The following is a 23,441-nucleotide window of genomic DNA, read 5'->3' as shown; positions in this document are numbered from 1 at the left end:
ATATTTCAGTACTAGTTAAAAAAGTCAAAAGAATTGGCTTGCCAGAGTTCTTTTAATGAATATAACCTGTGAAAGAGAGCCTGGGAATTATGACTTCAGCATGTGCTTTAAAGCTGGTTGAAAGTTTAACTCTCATTTGACATCTGTGGGGTCTGAGTTCCTTTCTAAAACAAATGTTTTCCTGAACGAGGACATTTGAAATGATGTAAAAAAAAGTTTTCTGAGTTCACGAGTTCCTGTAAGAATGATAAGACCCATATTTTCTGCAGGTTAAAAGTACTTCACTACTATTAATTTAAATAGCATTTATTTAAATTTAGCATTTTACCAAGACTATTCATTTTCCTGTGCCAACCTGGAGCTCAAAAATAAGTGCTACATTCTAAAATCTCAGGTTTGCATTTGGGTGCCGCCAGCAGCAAAAGCTGCATTATGCATTTTGATGCTTAAGGTATTTGCTACGGAGTTGGGGTCATATATCTGAGCATCTGTTTTCAACTTGTTGATCTTCACAATGTCATCATGAGATAGGGAGGTCCCGTTATCCCTGCCTTATAGATTGGGAATTGAGGTATACAGAAACTGTGAGCAAGTTGCCTTTGGCTACACACAGTCTGTGACAGAGGAGGAATTTGCATCAGGACAGGCTGGCATCTTAACTATCAAGGCCATCCCTCCAATCTCATCTGTCCTACTACTATTGCCTGTCTACATTTGCACATGCACATCCAAGGAATAAAAATAAGCTGGTAGGTCTAATGTTAGGTTTCCCAGCATCAACTGCCCCACTAAGTGAATTATGAGCATTTAACTCATTAGACTGGACTAACAGCACAAACAAAACAGTATTCTAGGATTAAACTTGAAGGACCAGATTCTTAATTGGTGTTAAGTTACAACTCTCCCTGCTTTAGTGTGTTTGTAGCATTTGGGCACATTCTGCTATTTATTATGCATTTATGTTTTTCCTTTATTTTGCATCTAATGTAACATTCAAAACTTTCTCTTTTCAGTTGTATATGAGCACAGATCAAGATTAGAGAAGTCTTTACAGAAGGAAAGGTTTGAGCATAAGAAAGCAAAAGAAGGTAAAACTTGTTTTTCATTTGATTTCTCAGTTAACTTGAGTGCCTTGAATCTTCCAGGTTTCAGAGATTTAATTTAAATTGATATTTCCCTTTAATATTTTTACATAATGCATCTTTATAAATACTTGGTAGGCCTGTCTGTAAACATAAAGCCCCCATCTCCATACTGATGCCAAGAGGCTGTTAGACACTGCATCATGCATAACCATTTCACGTGTTTACATGTGTAAATCCTCTGTCTAGTTACAAAAACCTGCCTGAGACAAATCTATAAGACCATGTGTATGTTCACATTAGATGCATACAATTAGGTCTTAATTCAGAAACTAGCATGTATCCTTCAAGTTCAGCACCCTTCCTGAATAGTGATGATTCTGATCATCAAACCTGGATGTCCTTGAATGATGTAATACTGGGCATATATTGTGCTGGATTGTGACAAGTATATGCATGTGTCTACAATTGCCAACTTGCCAAGCCAAGCATGAGGTGCAAAAACATTAATGAAGTGCAAAGCCTTGACTCAGAAGTTCCGGTTTTTCAAAATTTTTTTTTTTATGGTTTTACATTTCTACCAAGAAATTTTAAGCTATGATATAATGAAAGTCCATCCTGAGCTCTTTCTAAAATAGCTCCTGTAAATTAGGTGTTTTTTTGGTCCCTGGAACAAAAGGCATTAAAAGCTGCTTATGGTTTTTTTGCGCCATCTAGTGGACAATAGATCTCCAGTTACTTAAATGGCAGCTTATTTTCATAAGAAAAAAAATATTTTCTGATTATGGACAAAGAGGATTTAAAATTAATTCGCTGTAATACAGAAGTTCTTCTTTCTTTGGGATTGATACAAGTGGCTCTTGACCTGGGGAGCTTACATACTAGGTTCAGTTTCTAGCTATAGTCCTGAGGTTGGCTTGCTATATATACTTTGTACTGCACAATAGAACATAACATTCTGGCAGTATATGCAGGTATTTTGGGAAACTAAGGATTGGACTAAAATTCAGCCTGTTTCCTATTTAGTTCCTCAGACAAGCTAAATGCAACAGTCCCTTGCTGCAGTTCCTGTGTGTGTGAGCACATGTGTATGTGCAAATTTTCCATATACGTGAAGAGAATTTGGAAAATGGGTAACTCTAATCCCTTTTTCTTAGTACAGTATTTCTCCAATTTTGGCTGTCTTTTATTTTCTAGACTTTCTTGTTTATAAATTAGAAGCACAGGAAACACTAAATAAAGGAAGGGTAAGTAAAAGTATGTACATTTAAATATTATGATACAGATAAGGTTGATACCAGAGAAGAATATTTGATACTACTCCACTTACAATGGAAAGGAAAGATTATGTAATAGCCATTCAAAAAGATAAGTCTTACAAAACCCTAATTGAAGCCTTCACTTCCTTCATTTCTGCTGTCTGTGTTAAATGGCCCTTGTTAGAAAGATCCTAATGATGTGAGCTATAACGAGAGGCTATAATTTCTTCCAAGGAAATTACTTTGGAGAAAAAAATCCTCTGGTTTTGCTATAACAGTTGAAGCTAATGATACCCTTCTTTTTATAATGGCTGTCTTCTGTCAGCCAATCTTGATTTGAAGAAAACTGAGTAGGACAAGAAATTGAGATAAGAAGGCATCATAAATCCTGTAGTTACCATCCTGTTTTTTTTCTTCCTTTGGATTGAGCCAGAGCCTTGTAAGCAAGATTGTTTGGGCTGTAAAGTTAAAATTCTCAAGACAGCTAGGTTTGTGTAATATCTGCCAGGAAAAAAGCTATAACTGACAGTGGAAATATACTCACTGTCTGTAAAGAATTCTTTTTAATGACAGTAAGTTAAAATACTCTGCAGTTTATCTTGAGTCTAGAGTGGGGGCAGTAGTACCATAAGTAAAAACCCACTGAGATTGCCTCCATTATAGAAGAGATGCATCTGGTACCTTTCAGAACCAAACCAATCCTTAACAGTCCCGGAGTGAATTGCAGTTGCTACTTTACAGTTCTCTAGTATGAATCTGTAGGGCCATGAAAGTGTATTAGGGTATGTGATTCTGTTCTCCCTAAATTAATGCTAGTGTTTTCATTTTACAGCAAGATTCAAATAGCAGGTACAGTGCACTGAATGTACAGCACCAAATGCTGAAGGTAAGTAATAAAAGATCTAGTGCAGGGGGGAGGGGAAGGGTGAAATATCCTGTAGTTTCAAGGATGTATTGAAACTGGTCTCACTCTTAGCCTCTCTCTAAGGGTCAGCATATTGTTTAGAAGAGATACTGTCCTTTCATGAGGAAGGTGAACTTAATTCCATTTGAGAGTTTTTAGATGTTTTTCATCTTGGAATACTCCTTATACTCAGCAAAAAGATACTGAAAAGATAACTGAAAAGTGAGATCTAAAATCATTTTGAAAATCATAAAATTATATGACAGTTTTTGTCCTGTGGAAGTGGATGTGTTAGTAGGATAATACATTAAATATCTGCTTAACATTTTTAAAGCTTTTAGTGGGGAAAAAAGGAAAATGTAGGGTTTTTTTTTTTTTCATTTCTGCTTTATGGCTCACTGTGTTTTAAAGTTTACTATAGCAAAAAAGGTAGAGTCTCTGCCATGGGTTCCTATGGCTTTAGGGTAAAGTTTTTCAGAAGGGGCTCAATGTCGGCCCAACTCTGCTTCTGCTAAATTTAAGGGAAACAAACTTTTTGGTTTTTTTGAGAATCCCATTCTTGACTGAGATTGTCCCTAAATTTTTTGGGCATTTCTAGATAAGTCCCAGTGATAATTGATGGGATTTATATTTCTGAACCCTTCTTAGGCTTTTGAACTTTTCAACTTTTCTAGCTACTGTGGTTATTTTCTATGCAAACCTATCAATAATTTAATAAATAGCCATCACAGCTTTATTATGGTTTCCCTAGATGAATAGTCACTTCCCTCCCAACTCCCTTCCCCACCCCTCCAGCTCACCACCACGAAGCAGGCCATATTTGATCTGGATTTGGATTCAGCCCGATTCGGGGGACAGTGATTCAATTCATTGATTTGGATCGCTCTTTGATTCGGCCGAATCTGAAACTGAATCAGAATACAGTATTCAGATTCTCAGTACTGCTTTGAGATGCTGTAATAGGCACATGCTCGCTCATCTAGACATGCCATATAGGAACAGGATTGAGTCCTATGTGAGGGAACCTCCTGGAACATGCTGTGGAGTTTCCTTTTTTTCCCTCTTTACAGGTCATGTTCCAGATTTGGCTTTAGAGGCAGCAGGCACGTTAACCATATTGATTTGTAATACTACTGTGTGTCCAGGTTATTGCTGGAGGGATTCTTTGAGACGGCACACTTGGGAGCTTCCAGAGGGGTACTGCCTCTGCCAGGGGGGATGGTATATCCCTAGGCTTGTGTTGCATGGGCTTCATAGCATTCCAGTTTTAAATAAGAAACTCCTTGTTCTGAATGCTTTCTATTCATCTGGGTTTATTTAACCAACTGCCAAAGACAATATTAGCCAGATGTGCAGATACAGAACTCTTTCAAACATTCAGCTTTGGCATTTGCAGAGTCAACATGAAGAACTAAAGAAACAGCATACTGATCTTGAGGATGAACACCGAAAACAAGGAGAAGATTTTAGCAGAACGTTCAACGATCACAAGCAGAGATATTTGCAATTGCAGCAAGAAAAGGAGCAGGAGCTCTCCAAACTGAAGGGTAAGTACAACCTCTGTTTTGCTACACAGATTTAAACTTGGCATTGCTTTCTAAACCTATCAAGACTAGTGTGAGAATATAAGAATAGAGATACTGATTCACCTCCATACCAGGTCTTTTACTCATCGGATCCTACTTTGCCATTTGGTAAAAACATGTCAACCTAAGTTTACTATTCAAGCCTCTGGTTTCTGTATCCTTTATTTTTAGAAGTTTACTGGAATTCCAACTAGCACGTTTTGGTTTTTTACTTTTATTTGGGTTTGAGATAAAGTGAAGAGTCTTAAATCTAAAATCCTTCACATGTTAGTGGCTGGATTCAAAAGAACAATGTTTACAGCATTTCACTTTGCCTCTTTGTTTTCAGTTTTGAGCCACTTTCAGAACTGAAAAAAGGACCTTTTTTTCTTTCTCTTGTGTTTAATCAGCATCTCGTTAGAAGATGAGACATTTGCTAACTCTGCCACTGGCTTATCTGTGTACCCATTGGAAATGACTTAACATTCCCGACCTTATTTTCTTGATATATAAAATGAGGACACTTGTCTGTAAGAAAGCTGGCTATCTGCTTAGATGTGGTGTTATAAGGGCATGGTATATAAAACACTTCGAAGACAAAGTACAGCTTATTTTTCTGTCACTGTCAGATTCTGGAGTAGTCTTTGAATATAACTTGTCCATCCTAGTTGTACAGTGAGGGAAAACAAAGTCTAGACTAAAGACCTTTGCCATATACCCTAGGCCCCATCAACACCTTGGGTGATTTTTGGAGGTGCCTAAGAGCTGAAAAAAGGAGCCTACTTTAATTCAGAGCAAATCAAAAGGAGCCAACCCAAAATGTTCTCTGCAAAGGCAAGGTTTAGCATAATGCTTCATTCTGGTGGTTGCATCCACTACTGTCCTATGACAACACTTTACCTCTATCCATACTTCTTTGCAACACTGGTCATTCAGTCACTAAAACTACTAAGTCTTAAGAGTGAAAGTTTCTACCCTCCAACTACAGCATGGAGAGAGGAAGAAGGCTGAGGGCAATTACTGTGTGTGAAAGTCCCAACATAGATCCCACCTGAAGTTCCTGCCATTCCCAGCATAAATCTACAGCACTGCACTCAGGCTCTCCATCAAGAATTGAGAAGAGTTATATAAAAACAATTGCATCTAAAAAATTATTTGAATTTAACAGACTTCCCTGTAAATGTTTCACACCCTGGAAGATACCAGCAACAAGCTCAACATAAGCTTTGATTAATGTGCATTTATTGTCAATTTAGAAAACATTTTGTGGTTTAAATAGAACCTCCTTCAGTCATACACATCTCAAGAAAGTAGCTTAAGACCATGCCTTACCAAGCCAAGCAGTGGCACCCTTCAACATACCTGAGTATACCTGGTTGGCTCGAGCTTGCAGGGAAACAATGAGGAGAGCCAAAGCGGAAATGGAGCTTAGGTTGGCAGCAAAAGTTAAGGATAACAAAATGTTATTCTTTAAGTAAAAAGAAGGTGCAGGGTAACTTAGGGCCCCTTCAGCAACTGGTAACAGATAGAATGGCCGAAGTGGAGCTTTTAAATGATTTCTTTGCATCCGTGTTCCTGGACATGAATACAAATACACATCCTACTGGGACTTTAGGTAAGCCCAGTATAGATACCAACCCACCAACTGTTCATGCTGACCTAGTAAAAGGGCACCTGGAGGGATTGAATATATTCAAGTCAACAGGGCCCTGATGATCTTCATTCTAGGGTACTTAGCTTAGGGAATTAGCTAGAGTCATAGTGGAACCGATGGCACGACTGTTTGAGCGCTCACGGCGCTCAGGACAGGTCCTGGAGGACTGGAAAAGGTCTAGTGTGGTCCCTATTTTCAAGAAGGGGAAGAAGAAGGAACCAGGTAACTATAGGCCAGTTAGTCTAGCCTCTATCCTTGGCAAGACCTCTGAGAAAATTGTTAAGGATCACATTTGTGGGGGACCAGTGGGTAAAATTAATGCTAAGGGGCAATCAGCATGGGCTCAGAGCAGGCAGATCCTGCCTGACTAACCTGGTTTCATTTTATGACTGGGTCACAAAATGCTTGGATGAAAGAATAGAGGTAGATGTTATTTACTTAGATTTTAAAAAGGCCTTTGACACCGTGTCACACCCAATTCTTATAAATATGCTAAACATTTGCAATGTAGATTATTACACAGTTCGGTGGGTAGAAAATTGGCTTATGGGCCGCACCCAGGGAGTGGTGGCGGATGGGTCTGTTTCTGCCTGGAGAAATGTAGGCAGCGTAGTCCCCCAAGGCTCTGTCCTGGATCTGGTACTGTTCAGTATCTTCATTAGTGACTTGGACAAGGGAGTAGAAAGCACCTTGTCCAAGTTTACTGATGACACCAAACTATTGGCAGGAGGTAAACAAACTAGATGGCGGGGAGTGAATCCAGGCTGATTTCGATAGGCTAGGGAAATGGGCAGAACAGAATAGGATGCAATTTAACAAGGATAAGTGTCATGTGTTGCACCTGGGGAGAAAGAATCATCAACACTCCTATAGCCTGGGAGGTACCACTCTAAGGAGCACAACTGTGGAAAGGGATCTCGGAGTAGTAGTCGACTCCAAAATGAACATGGGTCGCCATTGTGATGAGATAATAGGTAAAGCTAACTGCACCCTTTTTTGCATAAGTAGGTGCATCACGAACAGGTCTAGGGAGGTGATGCTTCCCCTCTGTGCGGCACTGGTCAGGCCACAGCTGGAGCACTGCATCCAGTTTTGGACACGCACTTCAAGAGGGATGCAGATGGCCTGGAGAGGGTTCAGAGGAGGGCCACTCATCTGGTTAAAGGCCTACAGAAAAAACCCTATGTGGACCGATTTGGAGACCTGAACCTCTTCAGCCTCCACAAGAGGAGGCTGAGTGGTGATCTTGTGGCCACCTACAAACTCATCAGAGGGGGCCAACAAAAAATAGGGGATACAATTTTTACCAGGGTGCCTGTTGGTGTAACTAGAAATAAGGGCCACACACTGGAAGAGAGCAAATTCAGCATGGACAACAGGAGAAAATTCTTTACAGTGAGGGTTGCCAAAATATGGAATATGCTTCCAAGGGGGATGGTGCTGTCCCCTTCCTTGGAGATGTTTAAAAGGAGATTGTACAGACACCTGGCTGGGGTCATCTGACTCCAGCACTCGTTCCTGTTCAGGGCAGGGGGTTGGACTCGATGATCTAATAGCTCCCTTCTGACCCTATGAAACTAAACTATGAAACATTTTACTATATTTCAAGTATTATTTTATGTAGTAGAAATTTTTCAGCAGCATTTTAAGGATTATAAATACAGTCTTTAGTTTTATACATTTTGAATTCAACTTCAGTGGCATTGAAGAGTATTTTAAAATCGATATGTAAATCCAGCTATGTGGTTCACTTCTTATATATTGTTTTCTTTTTTTTAATAGAATCTCTGTATAATTTGCGAGAAGAGAATAGGCAGTTGAGAAAAGCACATCAAGATATCCATACTCAGCTACAAGATGTCAAGGTAAGTTTCTGTTTTCTAAAGGTGAACTTAGGTTTTGGCATACATGAAATGCTTTGCTAAGAGTTGAGGATTTGGGCGTGTTGCAGAGTAAACCTGCAGCTTTTGGAAGCTGACACAAAGAAGAGCAAGACTAACCAAAATACACTCATCTCCTGTATCTGCAATTTAGCCACTCATTTAAAAAATAATGATGGATATGAAAAAAGCATGAGGGAGAATACTTTAATTGGTTATAATACTGAAGGAAACCATTTCTGAACCTTACAGTAAGATTAGGTGTGATGTGTGTCTTATTTGCAAAAGCAAAGACGTCTTGTATCGTATTTTGTTTTTTGGTAAAGAATATTGAAGTGGATTGCATTTCAGGTGGCATCTGTATTCATCCACATCTTCTACAACTTTTAATTTTTGTAATTCCTGGGTTTTTTTCTCTCTCCATGTTTTAATCCTTTTTATAATTAGCTGTTTCTAATTTAAAATATGTATATGAATATAATTACATTTCAACAACTTCAGGTCATGGTGGCTCCATGCAAAACAAACTCTGAAACATGTAACAATCTTCTTTTTTATGTAGCAGCAGCATAAGAATTTACTCTCCCAACACGACCAGCTTGTAGTGACTTTGGAAGACCACAAGAGTGCACTAGCTGCTGCACAGGTCAGAAAGGAAAAGCAGCTTCTATCAGCTATACTTTCCACGAGATCTGTTGAATCTCCCAAAGACTTGTTTCTCTTGCTTCAATTGATTTTTAACCTTATGCATGCAACCTTTTGCATGAGATTTTACAGTTAACACCATGATGCATACTCTTGGGAAGCGGGGGGTTGCTTGCCTTGATGGGTTTCTGTTGAATTTAAATTGTTCTAGATAAATCTTTTGTTCTTTAACAGCTTTGTTATGGGCCTAATCAAGCACGTTCGCTGAGAAAAGTGGTTTCTTCTTAAATGTGAGAGAAAGCCGAAGACCTTTCTTTCCTTTTTTCCTATTTCTCTTGCAGAAGTTCTCTTAGCTCAGGGTCCACAGTCTCTGATATTTGAATATACCACTTTGAAAGAAACAAGTCACTCAGAATTTACGGTACACATTTATGGGATCTAGTCTTGTGTGTGGATTGTGCAATGAAGTGAGTGGGGTATAAAGATTAAGTTGGTGAAGCCAAGGGGGAGTATGGTTGAAGGAAAATAGTCCACCAGTTGAAATTCAGAAGTACTAATAAAGGGCAGTCTTCTACTAAAGAAAAAGTTCTAGAGCAGAGGTTCCCACATTTTTCTTATTGCATACCCACTTCCAGATTTACCAGCTGACTGTGTATCCCTATGATGTACATTTTAAATGTTAACCCTTTAAATGCCAAGTATTATAATGAAAATTAAATCTACCAGTACACAATTTCTCCCCCGATACCACCTAGAGATGTCTTGTACTCCCATAGGTATGCATACCACAGTCTGCAACCCCTGTTCTAGAGCATCTGTTTAGTGAGGCCTTGTCCTATGAGCCCAGGTCTAAGGTCTGCTGGAACCAATGGGAAACTTTCCAGTTATTTTACTGGGTTTTGATTTAGTCCTTTAACTACAAAATCTACAGCTTTGGTTTGTGTTGCACATGGCACCAGTCCAAGGCATGCCATATGCAGGCCCGGTCCAAGATCCACAGGAAGCTCAGTGGGCTTAAAGGCAGAGGCTGGATCTGGCCCATTGGCTGCATCTTTGATGCGTCTAGAGGAGAGTACCAGCCTGTGAAATCTGAATTGGAGGAATATGGGGTACTGCTTTGGACAGTCTTTGTGTAGCAATATCTTTAGATTGCAAATAAGTACAAAAATAATTCAGATGCTACCCTTTAATACTTAAGATCCTTAACCAGATTCATCTGGCTAATAAATTTAACGTAATCTCTAGAAACGTTATATAAAAGGTTCTGCTAAGTCTCCAAACAGGCAAAAGGGATCCCTCCAAAGTGGCTACGTGTAATTGCTTTATATTCTGTTTTGCTTTTTAGGTCTGTCTGTTTTTAATGGATATTACAGTCTTTTGAAGCTGCTTCGAGGTGTGTCAAACTTCGGAGCTATTGCTATGTATTTCATCATATTAATCTGTAGCACTATGGATTTCGCTTTCTAGGGAACATCCAGTACAGCATACAGTGACATACAGTGCATTTTGTGCGCGCTGTTCTATTGATGCAATGGGAAACTGACAGTCAGTGGGGGTAGACAATAGCCAATCAGTAAAAAACTTAACTTGGATTTTAAAAAAGAGGAGGAAAAAGGAAAGGAGGATTGCCAAATGTACCTTTTCAAAGTAGAACCTTGGAGAGTTTCATTTAAGTTTTCTGCTAGAACAGTAGAAGATCTGATTCTTTTCAAACTCACTTGCATAGGCACCTTTCTATATCTATATCTGCTGGAGGAGTTTTATCCCTTCTGAAAAACTCTGCCTGCTTAGCTGAATAGTTCCCTCCATGGGTAACTTATTGAAGGTGCTAAGACTTTGGATTGATCCAAGAGACACCAATACAAGTGAACACAAGTAACATTTCACTTGGGGTGTTAAGGTCACGTACAAAGTCTAAATTCCTCTCTTCTTCCACCAGGAGAAGCACCGATACTTTTTATTTCTTACTCTTTGCTAAAGTCAATCTAGTTTGAATTTTTTTCCCTTACTCCCCTATTTTCTCTTGTTTCTTGTCTATTAGTAACTATTGTCTAAAGGCTGAGGATTGCTTAGCTTTAATCACTTTTATGTTTTGGGGGGGGGGGTTTTTTGGTCTTTTTTTTTATTAACTTGATTTATGTTTCTAAAAAGAATTGCATTTTTGCTTCTGAACGAATGAGTGTGGTGCTTTCAGTTTCTGTCATTTTAAAGTGTACAAAGAAAATGAAATCATTCACTTCTGACAATCTTCTGCCAAGCATGAAAACCTAATCTTCAGCTGTGTGCCGGGGGATACTTTCCAATACACTTCGTATTTGCATGTGCACTGTGGCTGATGGTGTACATATTAAATCAGGATACTCTAATGCATGGAAGCAACCAGTCTTAGAACCCAGGAGGTTTTGATCTGATGTGCATGTCAAGTGATTCTACATACCTGTGTTGTCAAGAAAATCATTCTGGAGTCGCCGTGTTTCAATGAGATGCTTGTTTCAGTACAATATAATGAATGCTTTTCAATTTTAGTCCCAGGTAGAAGAATATAAACAGCTGAAGGACACACTCAACAAAATGCCAAGCTTTCGACAACCTGAACGTTTAGAGCAACCAAATGTGCAACTGAGGGCAGCAATGACACCAGTTCCTTATAGTCACCTGCCAACACATCAGGAGAATGAAGCTGGAGAGCACAAGGAGGTAAATCAACTGCCTTAGAAACTTTTTTGATGATCTCCAAACTGCAGTGGGGAAAGCCCTGGTGCAGGAAACCATGGGTTTAAGGCCTGTTGATCTCTTAAGGGATATAAGCGCATGCCTAATTGCTTTGCTGTGTCAGGACTCATCTGTAAAGTGAAGAGTTGAGGAACAGTTTAACATTGATATGGGTTTGGAGAAAGTGTGTTCAATAATTATTCTTTCCCACATAGTTCCAAAAGCTCTTAAGCTCTGTGGCTTTTCAAAATAATTCTCATAAATCTAAAAATCAGCTGGTTGGCTTATCTCAGGTAATTTAAATGATAGATATCTGTTGTTTAAAAGGTAATGAAAAACCTCTTATGGTTAGCTTTTCTGCAGATGCTTTAAAATGTAACTGTAGCTCAAATGGATTGTAATTTCAACTCAGCCTTATTTTCCATGTGGTGTTTGGAAGCAGGGACTCCAACATTTCTGAGTCAAAATCAAGTGCTACTCAGAGCTGGGTTGCAGTACTATTTAGCATATTTTGGGTTTCATTTTAAATTAAGTGCCATGAGTTAGTTCAGATTACTGTTATTTCTTAAACATGTAGGGCCAAGGACCAGAGTCTGATATTTCTACTCATGTTAAGTAGAATCTCACCTCCAAAAGCAATCAATGAACACACTTCTGAAGTAAGGTACCACTCAGTGTGAGCAAAGATATCTGAATCTGTTCCTTCACTTGTATGGTCAAACCGTACTGATTTTAACTTCTTGATAATTCCATGTTTATTCACATTAAGCAATTTATCATGCCACAAGTAATTTCTGCCTTCAACAATACTCTACTAATGAAATAAGATACTACTACTGATTAACCTTTGAAAAAATCTCTCTTTTAACTATGGTGTTGAAAAGGATGCAAAATAAGTATTATACATTATGGATTAAATGTTCAGCAGTCACTCCTTGTGAAGGCATAACTTTGTTCCTGAGATGATCTCTGTGGGGCTAAATGTGGGCATTAAAATGCCCACAATAAACAACTCTGTTTACACCCACAAAAAAGTAGACTGATGTCAAGCTACTACTTCAGTGGTTATTTTGAATATTTGCTTGACCTAATAACTAGTGATGAAACCAGGCAGACATTAATTTCTTTTTATGGATACATGCTTATTATGCCAGTTTACTGAGTACTGTACTCTACAGGTAAGCACCGTTTTGAAGTACAGATTTAATATTTCATCTCCCACAGGCTCCTGAGACTGAGGGTAAGCCACAAGAAAGGGAAGAAATAAATATTCGGGGAAGGGAAGGTAGACTTGGATCATTTCATTTGGACAGAAGGGGAAATGGTGGTCACCCTCCAAAAGAACTAAATATTCAGGAGCAACAAGAAGCAGGAGAAGATGAAGTGCAACATGTGGACCAAGTGGAAGAAGAGCGTAAAAAAGAACTTGAAGAGGAGGAGATGGAGCAGGCAGGGCAACCCGAACACTTGGTGGAGGAACAGGATCAAACACCTGATGAACATGAATGGAAAGCTCAGGAACAAAAAGAAGAAGAAACCAACATGCTGGGTGACCACACTCTTTCAGAGGTACATGGTTAATTTACTAAACCATTTCCTTAAATTAGTGCCCCTATGTTCTGGCTTCTGTCCATTGCTTGTTCTGATTTGCATCTGCATATTTGTAGACATGATGCGTATAATTTAGATTTACATACAACTGTGGATTAAGACATTGCTCTTAGATGTATAGGACTCAAATGTGTGCTTAAAGAGTTGACTAATCCAGAGCCTGTCTTAAGTGATGTTAATTCCGGTAGCAATTCACACAGTGCAAAAGGGCAAGTTTTATCTCCCAAGAGCTGTATATTTAGATGGAATCAGCTTACAGTATTTGGGCTGTGTATATGTACATGCAAATATGCTAGCTTTTAGAGCAACTCTCTTCTGCAATATTAGATTTGATGCCTCATTTGGTCTTAAAAAATACAAGTATGTTTTATATGCAGTTAGCTAACTTCAGTAAACACTTTTTTTCCATTCAAGTGTTTGCTAATATTTTGACAGAGCCTTAATAAATGTATATATACAAGTCATGTTCTTACTGATTTTCCAGCATCCCCCGATTTCCCCCTACTCCCCCAAGGTTGGTTCTATGAAGCTTTAAATAGAAACTGCCAGACCTGGATTTACATTCTAGGTCAGGTCTTAAATAGAAGAAGTAATTTTTTAGTCCCCTGCAGACATTTACCCAGCTCACAAAAAACATTGTATAATTCAAGGATGATGAGAATTCTTTACTCAAGAGGAACATTGTCAGAGACATCTTAATATTACGATTTGGGTCCAGTATCAGAATATTGCCCTGCATTATGCTCAGATGCCAGCAATGTATAATTTCTCACTGAAGCCAGCACCCTGCTCAAATGCCAGTGAATTTCATGGGTAGAGCATATATGACTCTCCACTTGTTTTGCAATGGTCTCAATATATTTCCCTGTCATTTTTTAGTAAACTAAGAAAGGAAGCATTGTTATGCTTTCACACCATTTCAGTTATCCAGCTGTGCTTGAATATTTTAGCACACTGGATATAATTAAGATATTGTAAAGGAGACAGAAGAAGAAGGGTGGGATGAAGGTCTTGTATTATACACTGGAATGGAGTAGGGAACAGCCTTTACGAACTTTTGCTGCTTTCCCCTGAACTCTGCCAACACTGTACAGCCGCAACATTTCTCCAGTAGAGTAAGACAAAAGTAGTACCAATAATTTTTTTTCTAATATGTGCAAGTACCTGCTACCATGGGATCGGAGAACTGTTCTGGTGAAGTCTGGCCTCGCCACACCTATGTTGCTGAAACTGTTTATATTGCAGCATCTTATATTCTAATTATGTTATAAAAGGCTATTCCTGTGATGACTGACTGTATCATTACAAACCCTTTACCTATATTTTTCCTAGTGCTTCCATTCCCTGCATGCCTTTTTCCATTGCCTGCATCCCCTTCTCATTTTTGTGATTAGTGGCTTTGGCATGTTTATTGCTGGTAATAAATATTCTCGTGGGAAGCAATAAATATTATTGCTGGTAATAAATATTCTCGTGGGAAGCTCATTTTGATAGTGAAGGAAGATATCAACCCCCAAAATAGTGTGTATATTCAAACGTGTTTGTGTTCCAGGAAACTCCAACAAAAACTATCACTAAAAGATACAAACCAGCTTATGAAGAACAGTTGGAACAGCAGCGCCTGGCAGCCCAAAGAGCTGAGGAAGCCAATCGGCTAAGAGAACATCAAGAATCCCTACGTCAGCAGAGACTGCAAGGACAACTATTACGGCAGCAACAGCTTCAAGAAAGAGAGCTCATGCTACAGAGACAGATTGAACAAGGAGAGGAACAGTATAAAAACCAGCAGAGGTAAACTTTTTTTCATATATGCACCTTGTGTTGTGTACTTTTGGATTTCATGGATTCCAGCCTGAAAAGAAAGTAGTTGATGCATTTTCAGAAATACCTCCCATACTCAGAACCACTGATTTAAAATTCAGGGTGGCTTTGGCTATTATCTTGCAAAGATGTATAGCTATAAAGATGTATAGATCTCTCTCTAGATATAGATATAGAGTAGAAGTCTTGTAAAGTAGAAGTCCTACCTGGTCAGAGAGTGCATTAAAGTTCTCATACTTCCCAAGAGTTTTCCTGTAATGTTTTTTGACTAAAACTTACCCTGCTCCAACTGTAGCATTGCTTTTTGCTCACTGGTGGTTACCCTTCAACCCAGAGGAGCCTGTATTTCAGTGGAGCACTGACAAACGCTAACTTGCAAGTCCTCACAACATCCAGTAGACAGGTAGTACTGTTCATTTCTGTAGATGGGTAAAATGTTACAGACAATCTTTAGGATCTTGCACAAGAATGGCTTATTTTGCGAGGTGTATTTTCTTTTATAAACAGTAATGGAAGAATTTAGTTAAATGAAATTCAAGGAAAACATAGTTAAAGAATCCCATATTTTAGGAGCAAGAGCTCTTTTCATAACAGAAATAATGTATTTACTTATAATCTTCTTAGCCAACGAGCTCATTATGACAATATGGACCATGATATCGTACAAGGAGAAGAGGAGCATGGTATCCAGGAGGAGGAGGGAGGTGAGATTTGAATTCTGTCCTTATGCCATCCTCCCTGAACAGTCTTTAATGAAGGATTGTAATATCCATTCTGTTTCTACTTTCCAAGTTTCTTGGATTTCAAAAAAGACAGCTGGGCTTTTAGTAACTCAGACTTGTTGGGTTTTGATGCTTGAGTTGACTCACTGAGGTAGAGATCTAGTTACAGTTACAAGTGCAGCTCCAGTGGTTGGGCCACTGGGCTGGGACTCTGGACATCTGAATCCATTTTTTTGCCCTGAAATAAACTACTTGTTTGGCCATGGGCAAGTCGCTTAATCTTTCTACACATAATCCATTAGCATAATTCTTTTTGCTTTGTCTATTTAGGTTTTATTCTTTTCAGGACATGGACAGGATTACTATGTTGTCTTGTACTAGGCTTTGTGCAGGATCCTATTTCCTAACTGGAGTCTGTATATACTGCTGTAATTCATTAATAAATTTTCCCAGCATACGAAAGGGACACTCAGCACCAGGATGAAGCTGAAGATGATGATCAGAATAATGAACATGAACAGCAAGAACCAGATCATCAAGCAGAAAACCAGGAGGCCGATGAACCAGTGAGTACAACTGAGAGGCTGAGTTTAACATGTAATGAAGTTGCTATTGAAGTTTAAAAAACACGCACAAAATCAGGTGAGCCTGCTGCTTTCAACAGCCAAGCCAGCTGGCTGTTGAAATAAGGTCTTGAACATAACTTGTCTTGTATTTTGGTTTTGTTTGTTTTGTAAGAAATTAATATGGCCTTCATTGTTAAGGGCAATCTGCCTTTGTGCATATCTCAAGTCTTTCCTGTCAGCAGAAAATGGCATGAGAATTTTGACCTGAGACTTGGGAAGTCTTGGATACAAAACAGTGAAGGAGTTTCTCATTGGTTGTTAGAGTGGTGGTGAGTGCCTCTTTAAGGACGCCACTGTGGGAGAAGAGGGAACATGTATCCAATTCTGCATATAAACCTTGCCGTATTTTGTTCAGCTTTGGTGTATGTCCGATGTGTTTATGATTACAGACTGGATGGTGTGGCAGATATTTTTAAAAGGCGAGTACGTATCAGCCATATGAGACCTTTGGTATCTTTGTAGCTGACATCCTTAAATCTGTGAAACCATAGAGAAAAATAAACATAAAGCAGAATGGTGGACCATGGGAACCTTTCTTCCTTGAGTAACTGTTACAAATGAGATTGATGTCAAACTTTCTCTGAATGGGATGACTTTGAAAGGAGCGTAAGATTTTGAAGCCCAGACCCAATAAGCATTTTGGCATTTGACCAATCTGAACTGTCTTGTCCTTTGTCTGTCATCACTTGGCAACTTTCTGAAGAAACAAAACAGTTCAGTCTCTGTTTAATATGTAGTAGACAGATGTCCACATCATAGGTCTGTATGTTTCCAGTACTGGAAACCTGACATTTTCCATAATCACTAAGTGTTGATCCAGTCTTCACTGAAGCCAGGGGGAAGACTCCTCTTGGCTTCAAAGTGTACTTGACTGACTAAGGTAACTAGTGACAGCTTTCAAGTGAAATACAATTATATGATAAGACTAGTGTGTCTATAGAAGAATAACTTCCAAAAATTACAGAAGGTAGCTGTTGAAGATGTGAACCCAGCTGATGATCCTAACAATCAAGGAGAAGATGAATTTGAGGAAGCTGAACGAGAGAGAGAAGAGAATATGCCAGATGAGAATGAGCAGCATAAACAAAATGATCAAAAACAGGGCCATCCAGAAATGGAGGACCATTTAGTGGTGAGTTGATGAAAGAGATCATGTGCAGGTGTCCAAGTGCCTCTACAGCTACTTAAAAATGGCTGCTCTAAAGATGCCACCGGAGGAAGGCCAAGATTAGTGCTCTAAAGCCATGTTTAATTTTCTTTAAGGAGATCACTTTTAAACTATGCACACACATAGGTCTGGGGACATCTTGCCCTTGTCTCTCATGCCACGGGCCCTGACCTATGCCAGGCTCCATACTCTGATTTGGCTGGGTCTCCAGTCTGGCTGCTTCATCCATCAACAACCTGTTATTATAATACAGCAAGTAATTTGTTCTTCACTCAGTTCCTTTCCAGGGGGCTTCCATATTGCCCCAAGTTATGCACAACCTTATGATATGCAACCCTGACAGTTTTTTATCCTCTGGATATCATATTGCATGGTGTGTTTTGTATTCGCCTTTATACTGTAATTTCCTTGGTCTGCGTCTTTCAACCTGTACCATTCGGTAATTTCATTACAATCACTCTACTGTCTTTTTTTTTTAATTTGACAAAATCTAAATGATATATCCAGTTGAATAGCAATTTATAGAAACCACATTTTATAGGTGTAGTGCAGGCAGCTCTAAGACTCAGAATTACTAAAATTAAGTATTGCAAAACTAAGTTTCCACCCACACACTTTCTACAGATGGCAGGAAACCCTGACCAGCAAGAAGATAATGTAGATGAACAGTACCAGGAAGAGGGAGAAGAGGAGGTAAGAATATGAATGCTGGGTATGATTGGACTGAGCTAACTCAGCAGATCTCAGCTCATTCTGGTGAATGTCAGTCACTTGTATAAAATTAAATGTACCCTAACTTTCTTTGCCTGTAATAATTTTAAATTGTAAAATACGGATAGTGTTTTCAGATCTCCCCAAGTCTTATTTTTGCCAGTGGACACTTGTGCTGCTTTCCACCAATTTTCTATATAGCTGAGCATTATTTGGACAGTAACTGAAAACATTAAACCATTCACTATTTGGGGTGAGGGATCTCACACAAACCTCAAGCCCTTCAAATGTCACTGAAATCATCATTTACTTTGTGTGTCTAATTCCATATCGCTGTTGCAGACACACCGCTGTCTTGTACACTTTACTTATTAGCCCTGACTGATTTATCTATGTTCTTTCTAAGTATTTCAAGCTATTTAAGTCTCCGGTAGGCATGCAAACAAATAGCCGTGAAGCTATCAGTATACACATCCACACTGAGAAAAATAAGACAATAGCTATTTTTCTGCTTTCAAATTTTGCACTGCCTGCTAATCCTGCAGGCCATATCATACACTGCTCTGTGGTTCTTAGGATATACACAATCAATTGTTTCTTGCTTTCCATGTAATGCTGTACTACAGAGCAGCAAATATGATCAAGTGGTCATACTTGCTTATGAAGAATCACTCTGACCAGAGATTCACTGTAAAAGAGTTCAGAATACCATGTCTGGAATATGCTGGCATTGCTAGCAGCGCACCTAGGGTTTAAGCACTGTCAGTGAGAACTTGGTTTACATGGGACAAGCAGAAAACTTCTTGCAGGTTTGTTGTGCTGGCTTATTAACCATAAATTAATTCACTTCCTGGGTACACTTCATGGATTAGAATTCGCGGGATTTAAAACAATGGTTTTACTTGTATGTCTAAATACACTACTGAATTGGAACCAAAAGAGCTAAAGAACTCAACTTTACTTGCTAACTCTTCCTTCAGAAAAACAACCAAGAAGAATCCCATCTAGAGGCTTTTTAATTTATGTGATATGGTACTTAAGGGCTATCTAATAAAATGAGACACAGATTTAAAGGTTTCCAGACTTGTGATGCTACAGATAATGAAGAAGGATACAGACTGAGATTTAAAATTTCATATCAAGGTTATGGCTATAATCCTGTTACAAATAAATGACAGACACTAAATGCTGCTCTCTGTTTATGTCAGCAGAAATAGCTCACAAGACTTTGCACTTGTAAACCGAAAACAGAACTAACTCTTACTGATCCTTCTCAGTTAGAAATCCTTGTGCTGAGGGAAAGGTCTCCTTACAAGGGGCTTTCCCTGACTTGTATTGGGGGTGAGGTAGGAGGAAGGGTAGGGAAGAAAGGGATTACCTCCAGTTTAGGGGGCCAGGGCTTGTTTAACCTGAGGAAGTTTCATCTGTTTAACTCTGTTTAAACAGGCTGCTAAGTGAAATTGATACAGGCTTACCGCAGTGTACCTCAAGGTTATCAAGTTAGTAAAGCTTGGTGTTAAGCTATTTTTAAACAGCTTTTTGCTACACTAGACTAAGTAAAGATCCAGTGCTACTTTTTATGGAGAGGAAACCTAGGGCCAATTTGGAGAACTTTTTATTTCAAGAAGGAAAAGGGCAGGTTTGACATCTTCATTGACCAAGACCAGAGAAAGGAGTTACGAGCAGAAGGGGAGGCAATCACATGAATGAAGGAAGCGGTAGGTAGGTTATCAGTTGGTTGGTTGTTTGGAAAGCTTGGCCAGAAGCCACAAGGAGGAAGGAGGTGAAGTCATCTCTCCGTCTTTTTCCTGCTATTTTAGGAGTTCAGCGTTCCGACTCACTACAGATATAGCGAGGATTGAGGAGGAAGCTATTACTATTATTTTGTTTGAACCATGTATCAAGGCTGAGACTTGGAACTCTGCAAGCCCCCAGTGGGATTGCTGTAACCAGAACTTGGTGCTGCACTATGGTTACACAACCGTAATACAGTAGTTTTATTTTTGGATGACGGGGGCACACCTGGTATAAAAAAGTAGGTTGGGTGTACATGTTGGCTGGTGGTGAGAAGGGCTGTATGAAAACCGTACTTTGAATTCAGATAGCTGCTTGGAGAGCAGAGAAATTGTGGGATACGTTTAAAAGAACCCACAAATGTGCAAACCTGTGCATTTGTGCTCCGTTAGGTCCAGGAAGACTTAACCGAAGAAAAGAAAAGGGAACTGGAACACAATGGTGAAGAGCCATATGGTGAAAATGATGAAAATGTAGGTACTGGGTAAACCCACAAATGCAATAAAACAGGAGGTTTTGATACCTACTGGAAAGCTGCAATCCTAGCAGGGTGGGGAAGACAATATCCTAATGGTGTAGCTTTCAGTCATGAGTTTCAAACTTTCAAACACATCAAGCAAACCAGTGGATGAGGTTTCAGAGCAGGTAGATGGGGATGCGGTTGTGTTGCTAGGTTTGAAGCAAAATCAGATTAGCTTCTAAGAGGGCATGGGTCTTTTTTGGGGGGAAGGGGTGGTTCTCCTTCCAACTACAGCCCCCTCAGAAGGCCTAGTATTTAGCTGGACTGGCACTATAGGGACTCTGGGTTATGACATTTCATCCTCCAGAGCATTGCAATATTAAGGCCCCTTTGTCCTCCCTTTCTCAGGGTAGAAGTTCTGTCCTGCACCAGAATGTCACCTGAACCCAGCCGTGTGTGTTGGGATTTACTGTGGAGTGGCTTTTTAAAAATTATTAAACCTATTTTATTGAATTGTTTTTATTTTCTCTTTTCAGGCTGATGAAAAAACCAATGATGGTGCAGATCAAGAACCAGAAGTGCAAGATGAGAACCACCAAAAAGAAGGCCATGAAGTAAATTATGAGGAAGAGGAGGAGGAGGAAGAAGGCGGTGCTATTGTAGCAAAAGCCCGCAGACGAGGGGAGATGTAATCCTTTGCTGAAAACAAAATTCCCTCTTGAATTGAACTTTTTTTTTTAGAGTATTTAATTACAGAAATTTAAAGTTTTGCCTTTTACGCTTTTTACTTTTTTTATTAGATGCTCTCATACATTTATATGAATATACTATTTTGATATTCTAGATTAGCATTTTTTGTACTAAAGCTATACACAAAGAACAAATACAATAGGATAGATTTCATTTTTCATAAACGTGGAGATGTTTAAAAGAACAATTTTGCTATAAAATGTAAATTTTCATATTGTCCAAATTTTGCAACTTCAGGATGCATTGTAACATAAGAGGGACATCTAGTGCCTGAAACTGCTCAGCCTGAGTCACTGAAATTTTGCCTTTTAACTACAATACTTGCCAGGCAAGGGCTAGCTGAATTATGTACCCAAGTCGCAGTCCTGCAGTGATTTATAGGGTTTGAACTTTAAGCGCTCAAGTAGTTTCTTTCGAGATTACTTGCATACCTAAAGGTAAGCACGTGTACAAGCGTTTGCAGGAACAGGCCTTACTTTTGTAGATGCGTTACAATTTAAAACATGCAAGCTGCAAAAGCTTTAGAAATAGAACCAGGTTAACAACTGTTAATCTTAACAGTTGCTTATATACTGTTGTATTAAACGATGTTATACTGCTCATAACTAGGTGCTTCAGTTGCAATCTGCTTCAGCAGATAATGAGAAAGATAGCTTACTGGTCAATGTAAATTATCAGTACAGGACATAGAAAACTCCTCACACAATTGGCATGCAATGAAAAGTCCAATCATTTCAATTCCTATTTAACACTACATTCTGTACAGGAGCTCTGAAGGTTTACAAGAGGAGGAGTTTGGTGTACAAAATACTTTATATAAAAAAAAATATTAACAATCACTTGTTGAATAAGCTTATGGAATTTAAATGAGTGAATTTGACTGGTGCAGGGCATCATCTCTGAGTTTAACTTCCAGATTTCTGGAGGTATTTCTATATTCATTGTTGCGCTTGATGGTGAAAAAGTAAACTAGAGACAAACTTTCTTGTAAGCACGCACTGCAACATGTCTTGCTTCTCTCTTAGCACTGCATGTCAAAATGCTAACCATACTAGCCTTTGGTAGGCTGGTAATAAGGATGCCAAGTTCTATAATGAACATAATCAAGATGCATGAAAATATGCAGTAATGTGATACACCTTGGCTATTTAATTTACTTTAAAGAAGTTAGGCCAAAGGACAATATATAATCATCCATGGTACTCTTGAATTAATGCTGGAGAACGGGGATCTGGATTTCCTGGGAGAATTCCATTGCTGGAGGTGAGGCATACCATAGCTGCCCATGAAGGTGTTAATATATTGTAGAGTTCCCTTTCCCACTTAATTTTTTTTAAATGATACAAATTTATTTTTTAGTTTAACTTTTTGATATGAATGTAATTTAATTCATTTTCTACTAACTCTGTTATACTTTGTTTTATAGTTCATCTTAATTTTTCCTGATTTTTTTTTTTTCCAAAGCATCTTCATGCTGCTTCCATTTGATAGGAATATTTTTTGTCAGCATGCATTTTGGGCTTTTTAGTTACCATAAATCAAATTTACCTTGTGTATAAAAGAAGAAAAAGTTTACATAATACTGTAAAATGTATAATATGTACATAATCTTCAGAATACAATTATTTTGGTAAATTGGTCTGTATTTTTAATGTCACTGTTGCAGTATTTAATTATTTGAGGCATAATAAAAACTTGACTGCAGTCAATAAAGCTAGAACATGGGGTACCAATCTCTTGTGGAGTGACCAATCTCTTGCTCTCCTAAGTGTCCATTCATGTTTTACTTGAAGCTGGGAGAGAGGGAGAGAGGACTGCAGCCAGGAGGGGAGTCGTGAGCTTGGGCACAGTGAGACGACTTGGAAACCACTGATCTAAAAAGCTCTCGTCTGGTCGGTGAAATTGATGTTCTCTCACTGAACCGAAGTCAAGCTTCAGAAGCCGCCGTTTTGGTGTCTCGGTCTCTTGGGCAAACCTGCCGTACGCTGGGAGCCTTGAGGTTCATTGCCCCAGTTGTGGGGGAGGGAGGGCAAGGGGATCAGAAGCTCTGGTCAGAGACAGGGTTTTCAACCTCGGG

The 23,441-nt window shown here is 38.9% G+C and overlaps 1 protein-coding gene across 1 annotated transcript in view; it reads left to right on the top strand.

Moving 5' to 3' along the window:
* Positions 1 to 23,097, top strand: part of GOLIM4 (golgi integral membrane protein 4) — a 50,323-nt gene extending 27,226 nt beyond the window's left edge. Inside the window, exons 2-16 of the mRNA XM_090052674.1 lie at positions 1,014 to 1,088; positions 2,280 to 2,329; positions 3,174 to 3,227; positions 4,642 to 4,792; positions 8,247 to 8,329; positions 8,907 to 8,990; positions 11,516 to 11,686; positions 12,926 to 13,270; positions 14,865 to 15,103; positions 15,758 to 15,837; positions 16,309 to 16,421; positions 17,446 to 17,613; positions 18,274 to 18,342; positions 20,547 to 20,627; positions 21,151 to 23,097. Of these exons, the coding sequence (XP_089908800.1) occupies positions 1,014 to 1,088; positions 2,280 to 2,329; positions 3,174 to 3,227; positions 4,642 to 4,792; positions 8,247 to 8,329; positions 8,907 to 8,990; positions 11,516 to 11,686; positions 12,926 to 13,270; positions 14,865 to 15,103; positions 15,758 to 15,837; positions 16,309 to 16,421; positions 17,446 to 17,613; positions 18,274 to 18,342; positions 20,547 to 20,627; positions 21,151 to 21,306 (1,919 nt within the window). The 3' untranslated portion in view covers positions 21,307 to 23,097. The remainder of the gene's footprint in view (positions 1 to 1,013; positions 1,089 to 2,279; positions 2,330 to 3,173; positions 3,228 to 4,641; positions 4,793 to 8,246; positions 8,330 to 8,906; positions 8,991 to 11,515; positions 11,687 to 12,925; positions 13,271 to 14,864; positions 15,104 to 15,757; positions 15,838 to 16,308; positions 16,422 to 17,445; positions 17,614 to 18,273; positions 18,343 to 20,546; positions 20,628 to 21,150) is intronic.
* Positions 23,098 to 23,441: the final 344 nt, after the last annotated feature.

Source organism: Crocodylus siamensis, chromosome 6 (assembly GCF_052110815.1).
Source record: "Crocodylus siamensis isolate JL-2025a chromosome 6, ASM5211081v1, whole genome shotgun sequence".
Classification (NCBI taxonomy): Eukaryota; Metazoa; Chordata; order Crocodylia; family Crocodylidae; genus Crocodylus; species Crocodylus siamensis.
Note: the sequence above shows the minus strand (reverse complement) of the source record. Positions and strands in the feature narration are given on the sequence as shown.